We start from the raw sequence: 11697 nt of genomic DNA on the forward strand, positions 1-11697 counted from the left end.
TTTATCCGGGGCAATATTTATTTGAAATAAAAACATTAAAAACAAATAAGGAAACCATATTATCCATCTTCCCTCCACCGAAAGTTAAATATGCCAAAGTTAAGAATATGAAAAAGGTCCTAGCAAAAAGCATCAATTAAAGCCTTAATTCCCTCTCGACTCTCGTTGTCAAATTACCCTTTTACCCCCACCCCATCCAATCTTCTTTACAATAAACACAATCCATTTCAACATCACCAATAGGACAACAAACCAAAAATCCAAACCAACAATTTGAAACAAAATGATTTGTTGTGGAACCAAGAAACCAAGAACACTCTCCCCTCCCCGAACCACACCACCACCAATGCCGCCACAAACCACCACCAACCACCTCCCGCAACCACAAAACGCCAAACATGAAACCCTCCTATCAATTCCCAATTCCAAAGTTCATATAATGGACGAAGGTGAAGCCGTTGAGCTTGCAAATGGAAACTTTACACTATTTCAAATATCCAATGACAACATTCTTCTAGCAACCATTATTAAAATTGGTGATGATCTTCAATGGCCTTTAACAAAAGACGAACCGGTAGTGAAGCTTGATCCTCACCACTACTTGTTCACGTTACCCGTGATCAAAGGTCAGGATCCTTTGAGCTATGGTGTTACCTTTCCAAAGACTGATGATGAGAATTTAACAATGTTGGATAAGTTTTTGAAAGAACATTCATGTTTTTCAACTTCTTCGGTTTCAAGAAAGACAGATATCGATTGGAAGGAGTTTGCTCCTAAAATCGATGCTTATAATAATGTTCTTGCAAAGGCGATTGCGGGAGGAACCGGTCAGATTGTTAGAGGGATTTTTATGTGTAGCAATGCTTATACCAACCAGGTTTTATTACCTCCCATTTTTTGTTTTGAATATCTTGAGTAATTAATGTACTAAATATAATAAAAAAACTATATACAAATATATTAATCCGTTTTTTTTTTTCAAAGGGACAATGTTACGTTCCTATCAACAAACCATTTGTATTCTAAAAAAATCATTGTTTCAAAAAAATATCACAAATACGTAACGAACAATTTGTTTTTCTTCACTAATTATCATAGAAATAATGGTATCTTTGCGAACACAAAGTTCCAGTTACTTGCCTTGTGATAACTTTTTATTTTTTTATTTTTTTTTTATTTTTATTTTAAATACAATAGTGTTTTACAAAAAAAAAAAAAAAAAAAAGTTCATTATCCATCTATAACATTAACCATTTAAAAAATAGATTTTGAAATGTTACTATAACCATATCTAGGCCTGTCGTGTCGTGTTCGGGTTGACGTGTCGCGGGTTGGCAGGTTGGCGGGTCAAAAATATGTCAACCCAAACACGACCCATTTAAATATACAGGTCACGGGTTGGCGGGTCATGAGTTGGCGGGTTTGGAACATAAACCCATATATGACCCACCAACCCATTTATTTATACGGGTTCATAGGCTGGCGGGTTCGTGAGTCAGATTTGGGTTCGTGGGTCAGATTCCATAAATAAAATTGACAATTAAATATGAATAAATTTTTGATGGTTGATCCAAGCATATCCGAATTTTAGACACTTAAGTCTTAAACATCCAAATGAAGATTTAAAACATTCATAGAAACATGTTCAAAGTAAACATTAATACAAACATAGATAATTCAGGTGCTAAAGTAATTTATTATATAATACTTATTAAATATTAATACTTGATAAATAAATACATTTAAAAATAAAATAATTTTTTTATTAAATATATAAACGGGTTGGCGGGTCAACCCGTTTATTTTTTGAGAAACCCATATATGACCCGTTTGATAAACGGGTTGGCGTGTTGGCGGGTTGAAAAACTCAACCCGAACCCATTTATTTCGTGTCGTGTCGCGGGTCGTGTCAAGAATTGCTAGCCCTAACCATATCAATACATTTGGGCGACTTTCCACCCGTTTTAGCTTAGTTTTTCCTTTTAATCATTTAATTCTTGATCAATAAACTATAAACCAAATTAATCCACTTTTTCATTTGTATTTTTCATTCCATATTTGTCATCCAATTAAAAGCACGAGTATTGACCGATCCTTGATTTTGACCAATACATTCGTTGCCATAATAAATATATTTTCAGGGTATGCAATATAACTTATAAGAAGAAATTTTATGTTTTATTTCTACAATATAGAACTCTGTAAAAGGTCTTTAGGACATGCACGTCCAAACTTTGACTTTTATGTGCATGCATGGATAGTCACTATTCTTAAAAAGAGAAAGCGATCAGTACAACAACTTTTAAGTTATGTTTTATATGATTATACAATTTGTATATTATACAACCTCTGAAATATAATTTGTTGTACATGACAAAAAATTATTATGTGCGGATCAATTTCCTTTTTGAAAAATATATAGTATATAAAACGAATCAAAGAACTAAAATTCTTGTTACTATAATACATGATCTTATATACTTTACACTAGTACATTCCTTTGTCCAACAATTATCATGGACTTGTAAATGATAATTGTTGAATTATGGATCCAAAATAGTTGCAAAAAGGAGGTGATATGATCTTAAAAGAGGCAATGGAGGAAAAGCATGGCATCTCAAGAACTAAAACTAACGAAAACAACAAAACCAATGGTACAAGAAAGGGGGATGGGATCAACAAAAGCTTAAGAAGGTGAAATAAATCTTCCAAATTAATTGTATGATTTTAGGATAGGGTAGAAGCACATCAATTTTTCTAGGTTAAAAAGAGAAGAAAAACAGGAAGTGATTTGGAAAGAAACGAAAAAAAGGGCAAGAAACTAATTAAGGGCTTTATTTATTTATTTATTTATTTAAGAAATGATCCGTGACTAAGATTTTGAGAAAATGAAAATGATAATATATATAAAAGGCAGTATATTTTTTATTTTTATAAATCAAAATTTTCCATAAAAGCCACTTAAAATTGACGATTTTTATGTCCATGTTGAGTGGTCGAAATGTTTCATTAAAGTCATCCAATTTTTGGCAAAATTCCATATATCAACGGTTTTAACCGTCGATAATATGTTTTAGTGTTTATATTAGAATTTTTTGTTAAACTTGGATATTTTTATGAATAATTTGATTCACAATGGTTAAAAAGCAAATAGTACCAATATACAATGTCTTTTTATGTATATAGCTCCAATGAAAATGGAAAAAATTTAGACGTTTTAAATGAAGAAACCACTATTTATTTTTCTTTTCCACATAGATGTTAGATTGTTAGCTTTATTTCATTTTTTTTTTCAACTCAAGAACACGAAAGATAATTATAACATGTCAAAAAAAAATTTTCAACTAAAAAACACGTAACAAAAAGTATTGGTTAAATGACCCATTTATGTCCTTTTACTCTTTGTAATTTCTTAGTTTCTTTTTTTTCCTATTCCGACAAATGGGAGCCAAATCTAAAAAGGTGGAATTTCAATTTCATCAAGACCTTTTCATGGGGTTATTATAAATTTGATAACATCACCTGGATCAAATGTTATGCACATTTAAAAATTAAATTTCATGTGTTTTTTTTCCAAGTATTTGTCATGTTATTATTGTTTTAACAATTGATATCTAGATTGATACTTCTTTTTAGCTCATTGAAATATATATGTGTGTGTATATTTAGCGCAAGAAAACTCTCAAAGATGACCGAAAGCATGAGTAAAGCTTTGTTGAATGGAGTGGGAATGGCATCAGGTTCAGTCATGGGTCCTGCAGTTCGGTCTCGAGCTGGGAAGGCCTTTTTTAACTCGGTTCCAGGGGAAGTCGTGCTTGCCTCTCTTGATGCTATTAGTAAGTATTTTTTTTCTCCTAACTTCCACAAAAGAGTATATAAATTCATTTTCACAAGTCTTTTTGTCTATTTTTTTCTCCTATAAATTAGTTATGTAAAAGATAATTAAAATAATGTTCCATCTTAATATAGTGTCATTGACTTGCAAACCATTCGATCTACTTTTGTTTAATTTCTAATATTTATCTTTTTATAACTGAATAAACTATATATTTATTGTAATTTACCTATTATATATATTTTCATTGAATTTGTTTATATAATAATTATGTTGAAAAACTCAAAAGAATATTATATGAAAAAAACTCTTGTATAGTGAGTGTTTGTAATTAAAAAAAAAAATTAGGTTGGTGATTTATCAATGAGGTGACATAAAAAAGCTTTGTCAAAAAAATTCTTATACTATGGATGTTCACGACAACCTAAAATGTAGAAATACAATCAATTTAGGTCATAAATCTAAATGAAACTTTTCTATAGTTTTAAGCATTTTTTTATATTTTGAAACTTTGATTTCCAAATATTAAACTAAATAAAATTTCATTCTTATGTTTTGTATTTGGCCTGTTTAGATTGGTGGAAGCGAACGATCAATGATGTTAATGTGTTCGCTCTTTGGATTCAAATTATTTTTCAAACCAAACCGAATAATATGCACATAGCCAAATCAAAAACCAAATTCTTATTCAGTCTGATTTGGTTTCAAACATAATATTACAATCTACAATAATAGAATGATAACTTTTTATCAAAACAACATTAATATAAATACAAATATTATTGATAATTAAATACATCCCTATGAAAAAACAAACCAAAAATTAAATTCCGATTTTAATCCAAACTAAATTAGATAAAATGAAGTCATATTTTAATTTGTTGGAATTTTTGCAGATATAATGATGGATGCAGCTGAAGTTGCTCAAAGACAAGCCTTAGCTGCTACATCTGATGCTGCAACTCGGGCAGTCAGTGAAAGGTTAGACCGAGCCCTCATCCTTCATCCATATCAAAATTTACAATATTTCATTTTGTAAAATGTTTTTGAATTAAAATTTTACTTATTCATTCACAATTATTTTTATAAGGGTTAAGATCATAAAATGACAACCAACACCACGAAATTTGCTTTATAGACCACTTATATTTTAATTGTATTCAATATACCACTATATTTTTTTGGGTTCCCATTACACCATTAAAATGCATTTAATCGGGTAATTCTACTATATCGAATGTCACAGTGCAATCTCAACATTAGGTAAACCTAAATGAACAAATTTTGTTACACTGAATGTCATGATAGACGCCACATAGGATTATGTATCAGTTTGGCCGGTTGAATTAATTCGATTTTAATGCTGTAACAGGAATCCAAAAAAAATGTTTAGTGAACTATTAAATACATTTAAAAGATAATTTTTTTTTGAACCGGCAAATATATAATAATATAAAAAACCCAAACCTAACAAGATGATAGGTAGGGGAAAACAGATACAAAAAGTACATGTAAGGGTAATGAGAAGTAAAACCATTACAGATTATACAGAGGGTAGTTAATCCAATCTAACCAACTTAGAGCTCCGTTACCACTCTTATATTTGAATCAAAGAAACGTTATTGATTTAGTGATATCAGCCACTTTGGTTGCAAAGACCATTTTATTGTTGAAGATTCTCTCATTATGTGCCTTCCAGATGCTCCAAAGGGTGCCATAGCAAATGCCCAATAAATGATCTAAAAACAATATGTATATTATTGATTTGTGACATTAATCAACCCTTAATAATATAGAGTTCACTCTCAAAATGCATTATATTTTATGATTTTATTAATCCATTCAATATATTTTTTGAGAGATAATTATTAAAACGACCGATTCATTGGTGAAGTGTCATATTCTTTAAAACAAGATGGTTACTTATTACATAACAAGACTAATGCAAAAAATTCAATGAAATTACTTTTACGGTGCAAAAAACCTTATTAAAGGCTGAAAAGGACTATTACAAAATAACATAATTATTTCGCAAATATGAACAGTTTCATAAAATAATTGCAATATATGATTTGTTTTTTATGGTGAGACTATTTATAAACCAATTTTAAAAATCACAATAATTGATCTCACAAGTGGTTGTCATTTTGTCAAAATGTCAATATGATTTTGTCAAAATGTCAATATGATCATTTTGTTAAATCGACCATCCGTTTTGCTTATTTTTGTGATTTTTTTATTTATATAATCTTTAAACCAAATGATCATTTTTAACCATTTAATGTAATATACTTACCATTTTCTACCCTTTTATGTAACATTTACAAAAAAAAAAGGTATAATGGGTGTGTGTCATCCGTTATAAATTGTTTTAATGGGTGTGTTATCCGTTATAAATTGTTTTAACCTAAAGTAATATAACATAATGAATTTATTAGATTAAATTATTAATATAAATATATAATATGAATTAATAAATGAAATTTTTTTGTATTATTTGTATCCATGGTATTGATTTGAGTCCACAAAGATTACTTTATTTTGTGAATTAAAGGGCACTTGTATATTTATGATTTTCGTTAGATGATATACCCTTTTACCTTTTATTGTGGGAAGAAACGTGTCTAAACTATCATATACTTATTATATTTAGTTGCAACTTAACCACTATTTGAAAAATATATATGCTAAAGATACACTAAAGTTCAAAAAGAAAACGAGTGATTATGTACAAATTATCGTATAGTATGATGTTCGTATATTTTTTAATTCACCATGTCTTTATGTGTTTATCACGAGAAAAACAGGTATGGCGAAGAGGCAGGAGAAGCAACTGGTGATGCGATTGCAACTGCAGGACATGTTGCTGGCACTGCTTGGAATGTTGTCAAGATTAGAAAGGCTATCAATCCTGCATCTGCTGTCAAGAATGCTTCTAAAATTCGATAAATGATAAGATTATTTGATCGATTAACAAAAATTCTCATTGAGATAAATATTGCTATCTTCATAGATAAAGGAATTGTGTATGCAAAAAGTGAACAAGTTAATGGGATAGTTTAGTTAGCGTTGTGTTATCATTTGTGGTGTTCTTGTTATAATTCAATAAAGTTCATTAATAGTTATTTTTCGATTCGTTTAAGGCCTTTTCCCAGTAAAAAACCTTATTTAAAGAAATTGATAACATTTGTGAAATCTGAACCTCAAATGCATATCTTAGCCATAAATACTTTTAAATGAATCATGGAAAGACAAAATGAACAATCAAGACTCATTGGATTAAAAGATAAACATTTTTAGCGATGAAATGATTGAATTATTTTGTGGTTCAAATAGACAAACAAACTAGAAGTTATTATAACAATTACTAAATGTGGTAGAACATACAAATTGGTGCTTCTTCCGATTAGTCTCATAGGTCGTCAATTTAAAATTATTGGCAAATTATTAGCTAATTGATTATTGGCATATTATTAACTAATTGATTAATCTTTGTTATTGATTCAGTTGTGAGTGATGAATAATAGTCAAACCTTCATAGATTTTAGACATGCCTCCAATTTAAATAAGATAGTTACGTGGTGCAAATCTCATCGAAAAAAGCCATGCTTTTCAAAGCCAACTTTGAAAAAGCATATGTTTCTATTCGTTAGAATTTTCTAGATTAAGCACTTCGTAAAATAGGTTTTGCTACCAAACGGAGAGGTTGGATTCAAGGTTGCTTAACCTCTTCCATGGGTCAGTTTTGATAAATGATTCTCTGACTATGGAATTTCAAATTAGTAAAGGATTGCACCAAGGTGATCCACTTTCTCATTTTCTTTTCATTGTGGTGTTGGAAGCCCTTCATGTAGCTATCCAACAAGATTCCTCTATAGATGTGTTTAGTGACTTCTTCATATGTAGCTCGTTTATGGATATTTCCAATCTTTTCTGTGCTGACGACACCATTTTCAGGGTGAGTAATTGACGTCAAATATTAATAATTTTATTTGGATCATGCTGTATTTTTTCTTGGATTATGACTTAAAGATTAACCCACAAAGAGTAAATTGTTCGGCATCAATATTAGTTATTCGGTGGTCGATGACATGGCTAATTCTATTGGTTGTGTCTATATCAAAAATCATTTTTTCGTACTAGTACTTAGTTAAACATTTTTAAGGTGTCCAACAAGTTGTAAAAAAAAAGTATCAACCTTTTTTCTTTTTTTGCAAGAAAATTATAGGAGATGGTTCTTTGACCTCTTTTTGGGATTATATTTTTTTTTTTGGAGAATTGAATCTAAAAATCCAATTTCCTAGAAATTTCCCCTTTGATTTGTACAAAAATATATCTGTTAAGGACAAAATGTTGCAAAAAGACATATTACATTGGATGCAATGCAACCAAGAAGGGGGGGGGGGGGGGGGGGGGGGATGGAAGCCTTGCATTGGGATAGTCTTATGGAGCTTTTGGGTTTGGTTTCTTTGGTTATCTCCTCAGCATGATCATAGTCTTAGTCAAAGTTAGAGTTTTAGGTTGAAGATTATCATTGAATAAACTTCATTCTAGATTTGTTTGAGTTTTTTTACACAAACTTTCTTTTGGATGTCTAATAGAATTAAGTAGGAAGTTTAGCCTCTAATTGGATGGCTTGGACATCTATTTTTTTTATTTAATTTATTTGATGTAAATTTTGTGATCTCTTGTTGGCTTAATAAAACCTTAACCAGTCTAAAAAATTCATAATTTTAATAACTATTGTCTATGGAGCTTTGTGTAGAGTTTTTGGGCGATATCTCAAATTGACAAATAAACGCTGAGGGGGACAAATTTTAAAACTAAACCAACATTTAACTGAAACTCGTCTCCAACCTCTGCAAAACCCTAGACCTTCATCAATGGCGGAGGAGACGGCGTCAATGAGTATCTACCGAGCTTCGAGGACGATTAAGCGAAGACAGAGCTCTTTATACAATTCCCTACGGTCGATTCACGAGGACTCGATCTTTGTCTCCGAGATAGCTCAGCTATGGCCTGAGCTACCACTTGTAGCGAACCTGCGTTGCGGACTCTGGTACGCAAAAAAATTCCATTCCAATTGTTACTTCAAATCAACAGATGGCCACACAAACAACTTGTCGTTCAATACTTCTCGCCTCAACCTCCATGTCGCAATTCTCGCAGGTTATTCTCTTAAACTTCCTGATCCGTATCTCTACTTTCACATTCGAAATAGTTACATTTTTGCTAGGAACATGATTTCCATTAATGAGATCTAGCTTATGTGTTCATTATGATCTGAGCTCTTGTTTTGTTTGCAGGTAATGAATTCATCGGAATATTTGTTCACGTTATCTTGTAGTAGCAGAATGTTTGAAGTTTCTGTTGCATTTGTTATGGATAGGACAGAAGGGAGGCTGTATGATAGTTGATTCTACTCGTAAAGGCAAGAGATTTCCAGACAGCATGTCAAAAACAATACCAATTTGGACTTGTGTGTTGAATCGTGCAATTCAGAACTACAGAAACAAAATCAATAAACCAATCGATGAAGTAAGTAGCTGTTTTCCTCATTTCTATTTTCTACAACGATCAATTGATCATCATATATAATGCATCTTTTCAGTTTTCTCCAAACATAATGCTGTTTGCATGTATACAGTTGAGCTCTTCTTCTCATTGGGATTCATCTTTACATCTTCCTCTATGGGTACCTGATACAGAGAAATCAAGGATAGAATCTAACATAAACAAATGGGTTAACCAATTGGAAGAAAGTGGAGCTGATATTTCTTCTATCTCATCTTTACTAAAAAAACCTCTAAGACCTCTTTGGATCTCACAAAAAACCATTATATGGTTAAACGAAGTTCCTGATTACAATTCCTGGGATTTCACACCAATAATTCTCATTTCTTCATCTGCTTCAAGTGATATATATCGACAAAAAACAAGCTCTGAGTTTAGCTGGAATTACATAGCAGGAGCTGGAGATGATGAAGAGAGTTGGGCAAGAGGGTTAACACCATTATTATTTTGGAATAATGTTTATGATTTAATTAATTCAGGACCTGATTTGTGTAACCAAAAGGTGGCTGATTTTGTTGAAAAAGATAGGGTTTATCGTGCTCAAAGGGGTCATAATGCTCCTCAGGTTTCCATTAAACCTACAAAAATGGAGATCAAAAGTTCATCTCATTTTCAAGATCAATCTTTAGAAATCATCATGGAGAATGGTGATACTGGACATTTGATATACTGGTTGGGTTTGACAAATCTTGCAGTGTGTGCAACTGGATATGGTAAGTTTTTTTTTTCTTTTCTTTTTTGTATATATGAGAATTAATGTTATTATTATTTTTTTTTCGGTGGATTGTGCAGATTTTAAGGCATTTGATGTGGATTGTGTATTGAATTGTGATCAAAATAAGGTTTTTTGTACACTTGAGGATTCTAAAGCCCATTTGCATCTGCCTATTATGGTGTGTTGTGTCATTTATTTGTTAATCTCCTTTGTTGTTTCTTTTGGGGGTTTTGTGGATGGAATGGAATGGAGAAGGGAATGGAATGGAATGAGTCATTACATTCCATGATCATGTTTGGTTGGCCTACAGGAATGAAACAATTTTTTATATAAATTTTGCATAGTATATGTAAGTACAATATATAATTTAAACATAATAGAAGCGCATTAAACCTTGAATAAGCTAATAATAGAATGAATATTTTTTGTCATTTTGAATAAAATTGTACCATAATTAAAATAATAAAAAGTTCAAAACAATTGTATCATTAAAAATTGCATAAACATAATTATATTATATTGCAATTTTTCATTCCATTCCAGAATTATATTATATTGCAATTTTTCATTCCATTCAATGACGAGGATGAGGGCGTAATGGTCTTTTTTACTTTTTACAGAGCTCAAAATTTGATAGATTTTCTCTTCTAAAAAATCTTCCTTCCGCATTACATTTCGCCAAGCTTCACCTCAAAAGAGGAAAAAGGCTTGCAGTCTGCTGTAACAATGGTAAACATAATTCTTTTATTTTATTTTTTTAATTTATTTCTTTTGAAAGCTAGATAATAAAATTCTAACTTTTATAATTTTTTTTTTTTAAATTTTCAGGGGAAGATATCAGTGTTTGTGTTTGCTTGGCTATACTGATTTCATTATTCAATGTTGAAGGTATGTTTGACTTGATGTTGGCTTTTGTAATGTGAATTTGTGATTTTAAAGAAAGATTGGAATTGTCAACAGGTGTTTATGATGATGGGAAATCGTTCAAGGAGAAACAAATAACAAAGTTAGATATGAGACAACGATTGATATTTGTGTGTAAATATGCGGTAAATGCTAGGCCATCAAGAGGCAACTTAAAGCAAGTATTTAACTTCCTTGCTGGTCAAACAGTGAACTGGAACCGAGACTGATGTCAAATCAGACAAAAAAATATAACTTTTGTGTACCACCCAGAAAGGTGGGATGAAAACCTGTTTCTATATAAAAAGACGTGAATATCCTTCTCATTTTTATCATATAAAAAATAATTCAAATTTTTTGTCTAGTAGACATGTCATTGTAAGCCCTCCTAATTTATCAAAAAAACAAATGATGAACAGTTTGTTACACCTAACATTGGGTTGCCTAAGGTTGGTTGATGCTTGGTTGTCGTTTATAGTATATTTGTTTTAAATAAAATTTAATGTGTTATAAATTACACATTTTAATTAGAAAGAAAGCATTAATATAGTTTTGTATATAATCACAAAATTCGTAAATTTATATTATATTTTTAGTTTGTGCTATATTTAGAATGAACACATTAGTTTGTTTTTATATAAATTTATATATTTTTTATTACAGAATAAAA

At 30.6% G+C, this 11697-nt stretch overlaps 2 protein-coding genes across 4 annotated transcripts; both read left to right on the plus strand.

The window, feature by feature from the left end:
* Positions 1 to 202: 202 nt before the first annotated feature.
* On the plus strand, positions 203 to 6968 carry LOC145125350 (senescence/dehydration-associated protein At4g35985, chloroplastic-like). Its single transcript, XM_079060810.1, has 5 exons — positions 203 to 877; positions 2561 to 2694; positions 3670 to 3836; positions 4732 to 4816; positions 6643 to 6968. Exons 1-5 carry the CDS (start codon positions 284 to 286, stop codon positions 6782 to 6784), a joined length of 1122 nt encoding a protein of 373 aa, XP_078916936.1. The 5' UTR covers positions 203 to 283; the 3' UTR covers positions 6785 to 6968.
* A 528-nt stretch (positions 6969 to 7496) lies between these two features.
* LOC145126207 (initiator tRNA phosphoribosyl transferase family protein) lies at positions 7497 to 11460 on the plus strand. 3 transcript variants are annotated; one of them, XM_079061608.1, is made up of 8 exons: positions 7497 to 7793; positions 8601 to 9004; positions 9225 to 9373; positions 9483 to 10122; positions 10202 to 10302; positions 10745 to 10853; positions 10953 to 11012; positions 11085 to 11460. In XM_079061608.1, exons 2-8 carry the CDS (start codon positions 8719 to 8721, stop codon positions 11255 to 11257), a joined length of 1518 nt encoding a protein of 505 aa, XP_078917734.1. In that variant the 5' UTR covers positions 7497 to 7793; positions 8601 to 8718; the 3' UTR covers positions 11258 to 11460. The 3 variants fall into 3 exon arrangements, with proteins under 3 accessions (XP_078917734.1, XP_078917733.1, XP_078917735.1); XM_079061607.1 differs by lacking the exon at positions 7497 to 7793 and having other exon boundaries at positions 8489 to 9004; XM_079061609.1 differs by lacking the exon at positions 7497 to 7793 and having other exon boundaries at positions 8801 to 9004; positions 9230 to 9373.
* The last annotated feature ends 237 nt before the right edge of the window (positions 11461 to 11697 follow it).

The sequence above is a fragment of the Lactuca virosa genome, chromosome 7 (genome assembly GCF_052849685.1).
Source record: "Lactuca virosa cultivar CGN04683 chromosome 7, Lactuca_virosa_CGN04683_v6, whole genome shotgun sequence".
In the NCBI taxonomy this organism is placed as follows: Eukaryota; Viridiplantae; Streptophyta; class Magnoliopsida; order Asterales; family Asteraceae; genus Lactuca; species Lactuca virosa.

What these genes read in the sequence shown, in the direction of transcription:
- LOC145125350 (XM_079060810.1), top strand. Translation starts at nt 284, where the DNA reads ATGATTTGTTGTGGAACCAAGAAACCAAGAACACTCTCCCCTCCCCGA. An exon ending in ATCAACAAAAGCTTAAGAAG is followed by an intron (nt 2,695 to 3,669) that starts GTGAAATAAATC and finishes GTGTATATTTAG; the next exon opens with CGCAAGAAAACTCTCAAAGA. An exon ending in TGCCTCTCTTGATGCTATTA is followed by an intron (nt 3,837 to 4,731) that starts GTAAGTATTTTT and finishes GAATTTTTGCAG; the next exon opens with ATATAATGATGGATGCAGCT.
- LOC145126207 (XM_079061608.1), top strand. Translation starts at nt 8,719, where the DNA reads ATGGCGGAGGAGACGGCGTCAATGAGTATCTACCGAGCTTCGAGGACG. An exon ending in ATTTGCATCTGCCTATTATG is followed by an intron (nt 10,303 to 10,744) that starts GTGTGTTGTGTC and finishes TACTTTTTACAG; the next exon opens with AGCTCAAAATTTGATAGATT. An exon ending in TTCATTATTCAATGTTGAAG is followed by an intron (nt 11,013 to 11,084) that starts GTATGTTTGACT and finishes AATTGTCAACAG; the next exon opens with GTGTTTATGATGATGGGAAA.